The sequence below is a fragment of the Orycteropus afer genome, unplaced genomic scaffold (assembly GCF_000298275.1).
Source record: "Orycteropus afer afer isolate SDZICR_OR568_19922 unplaced genomic scaffold, OryAfe1.0 scaffold00048, whole genome shotgun sequence".
Lineage (NCBI taxonomy): Eukaryota > Metazoa > Chordata > Mammalia > Tubulidentata > Orycteropodidae > Orycteropus > Orycteropus afer.
In genome coordinates, this window is record NW_006921635.1 from 3,579,171 (window position 1) to 3,582,388 (window position 3,218).

Genomic DNA, 3,218 nt, shown 5'->3' on the forward strand with positions numbered 1-3,218 from the left:
GAGGAGGAGGAAGAGAAGGGAAGAGGAGGGAGGGGATGAGCAGAAGGGAGGAGGAAGGAGAGAGAGGGGAGGAGGAGGGAAAAGGGAGGAGGAGGAAGGAGGGGAAGAAGAGGGAGGGAAGGAGGAGAGAGGAAGGAGGAGAAGGTACAAAGAGGGAGGCAGAAAAGGGGAAAAGGGAGGGGGAAGAGAAGGAAGAAGGAAGGGGTGGGAGGAGGGAAGAAGGGGAGGGGAGAGGAGGGAGGAGGGGAGAGGAGGGAGGAGGAGGGAGGCGGGGAGGAAGGAGCAGGAGGAGGAGGCAGATCGGATTCTCCCACACAAAACAGCACCCTGTGGAACAGAACTATGTCCGCTATGTCCTGTCCACTGAGCAAAACCACTGACCCCGGACTCCGCGTTCACGCTCACGCTTAGTCACGCAGGACCAGCCAGCTCTCTGAACGGAACTTTAAAAGACACGCTGTCCCGTGAGTTTTAAAAAGTCCCTTTCTGGAGTGTGTGTGCTGGCTTTGTTTTCACTCGCAGACAATTCTCCAACCTGACAACGCGCCGGGACAGCCCGCCGACCGCACTTACCAGGGGGAACACTTTGGCGCTGTCGTCCGTTTGGAACAAAGCCTCTTCTGTGCTGCTGGCCACCAGGGACTCCTGGGAGAGTTTCGAGTCAGCTACTCCCTTTCCTCGCCTCCAGTCATCTCCCGGAGGCTGGCCCCTTTCCTCTGCAGGCGCTCCTGACGGCTGTGGCTCCTCAGAACCTTCCTGGTCCAAATCGGGAAATTCGGACGGCGCAAGCTCGAGTGTTTCGGAAGCCTCCGGTTCTAACGCGTGCTCTGACCTGCTACCTCTGTGCTTTTTCTCAAAAAGGAAATGAAAGGAGATTAGGCTTCCCGATACAGTGCACGCTGCCACGCTCCCATCTAAGTACCTTTCTATCCATTCCTAATCATCAGTCAGTCAGTCTGTCAGCCTCACTTTGCAATTCTTGTTGCTGCTAGTCGCCACCGAGGCGCCCTGACTCACGGCGCCCCACGTGTGCGGAGCAGAAATGCTCCAGAGTTTCCGAGGCTGTGACCCTTCGAGCAGACCACCAGGCCCGTCTTCCCGGAAGCCTCTCGGTGGGTTCAAAATGCCAACCTTTTGGTTATTCCTTGAGTGTTTCACCATCTGTGCTAACCACCTACCTTGGAATTAGGAAGTGTTGTTTTTTTCTGTTTGTCTTTTAGGAAATGTTTTTAAAAAGGAGCCTGGGACATTTTCTACTTTAAAAAAAAAAAAAGAATCATGGGTGCATTGGGTTTCTTCTCAGCCTAGGAGTAGCCTCCCACAGTAGAATCATTCTTCTAAGGGGCCCCGGTGGGCACCCAGAGGCTGCCCGGCCACAGAGTTATGCATTCCTGGACCAGAGCCGGGACCATGCTGTGGAAAGCCTACATTCCTGTCAGACCAGGCTGAGTCCATTCTAAGACCCTTAGGTTAACCCCTAGTGGCCCTTTAAATGTCAGCTCCACTACACACCTCCTCCAGGAAGCTCTCCCTGATCATTCTCCAAGCCTTTTTAAATCACCTGTGACTCTCTCAATCACTGCATTTCGCATAGGGTTTCATGATGTTCGGTTATGGGTCTGCCTCCCCGCTACACACCCTAGGGCTCTGCATTCGGGTTCACATCCCTACAGCCTCTTTGTATATAAACATTCCAGCAATGATTCTGAAGGAATGAATGATTACTACTTACCAAGGGAGTTGTACTTGAATGGGAACCAGGAAACAAAAGTTGCTCCAAACTCATCCCCGCCTGGCTGACTTCTTGGGGCACCGGGATGGCTTCCTCCTGCTCCCCTGGCCACTCCTCCTCCTGTCCCTCTCCAGCCTGTGCCTCCATTTCCTCTGCGAGAGCTGCCTCTTCCTCCTGCAACCCCTCCCCTGCTACTGTGTCCTCTTCTGATTCCTGCTGCTCATCTGTCACCTTTTGGTGATCCGGATGTTCCTCTCCTCCTTCTAGCCGTAGGTAACTTGGATCATACTCTTCTTCCTCTTCATCATCATCACCACCATCTTCATCATCATCTTCATCTTCTCCTGTCTTTGGGTAATATGGATGATCTTCTCCCTCATCTTCTATCTTCTGGTAATCTCCATTTTCTTCCCCTCCTCCTTCTAGCCTTTGGGAATTTGGATCATACTCTTCTTCTTCATCTTCCTCTATCTTTGGGTAATTTGCATCATCTTCTTCCATTTCTGTTTCTCCATCTTCTTCTGTTTCTTCCGGTGGTTTTTCTTCTGAATCTGACATTCTTCCCTCACTGTTTTCTCTAGAGAAATGTTGACAATAATCATCAGTATACCCTTCTGTTTCTCGTTTCGATTTCCTGGTGCACTGACCTACCATGAAATGTGTGATACTAGCTCTAGCTGTTTTCCATAGGACTAAAAAGAGTGTCGTATGTCAGAAGACTGCCCCACACCTTATAAAAATATTGATCCTCAAAGCATCTCATCTTTCCAGGAATAACTTCCAAGTTCCCACAAACCCACTGCCATAGAGTCAATTGCAACTCATAGTGACTCCCACCGGGTTTCCGAGGCAGGAAATATTTACCGAAGTAGATTGCCCCATCTTCCTTCTGTGCAGTGGCTGGTGGGTTTGCACCACCAACCTTCTGGTTAGCAGTCAAATGCCTCAGGCACTGTGCCACCAGAGCCCCCTAAGTAACTTTAAATATATTCTCACCGGCAGCAAAATGCATGACCCAGGCATTTGCAACAAATCTAAAACAGGAATAAGAGAAGAGATGGCATAGTTTAGTGGCCAAGAGCCTGGGCTTTGCAAGAAGCCTGTCCTAGCCAGTTCCACCACTCACTTGCTTTGCAACCCTGGGCAAGTCACTTATCCCTCAGAATCTGCACCTGCTCCCAGTCGAAATAAAAATGACAGTCTGAAATGATGAGTTTGTTGTGAAGATTAAACAAGACAACATACGTAAATTCTCCACACGCTCAAGATACGGTAGTATCTTGCTATTATGGAAATAAAAGCAACTCTGGCAGAGAACTTTACAGTTTAATAGTACTCTAATATATACTCTTTTATTTATTCCTTACAACAAATTCAAGGAGCAGACCTCGCTGCACTCAGCTCCCTCATGTGAAAAATGACCAGTGAGATTTCACGTCTAGGACTCTTACCACATGGCCTCTTCCAAACGGCCCAAACCTAACAG

At 49.7% G+C, this 3,218-nt stretch overlaps 1 protein-coding gene across 1 annotated transcript in view; it reads right to left on the minus strand.

Annotated features, from left to right (window-relative positions):
* Positions 1-2,290, minus strand: part of CFAP251 (cilia and flagella associated protein 251) — a 94,985-nt gene extending 92,695 nt beyond the window's left edge. The window contains exons 1-2 of the mRNA XM_042780597.1: positions 1,733-2,290; positions 574-852 (exon numbers count right to left, since the gene is read on the minus strand). Coding sequence (XP_042636531.1) covers positions 574-852; positions 1,733-2,290 — 837 coding nt within the window. The remainder of the gene's footprint in view (positions 1-573; positions 853-1,732) is intronic.
* Positions 2,291-3,218: the final 928 nt, after the last annotated feature.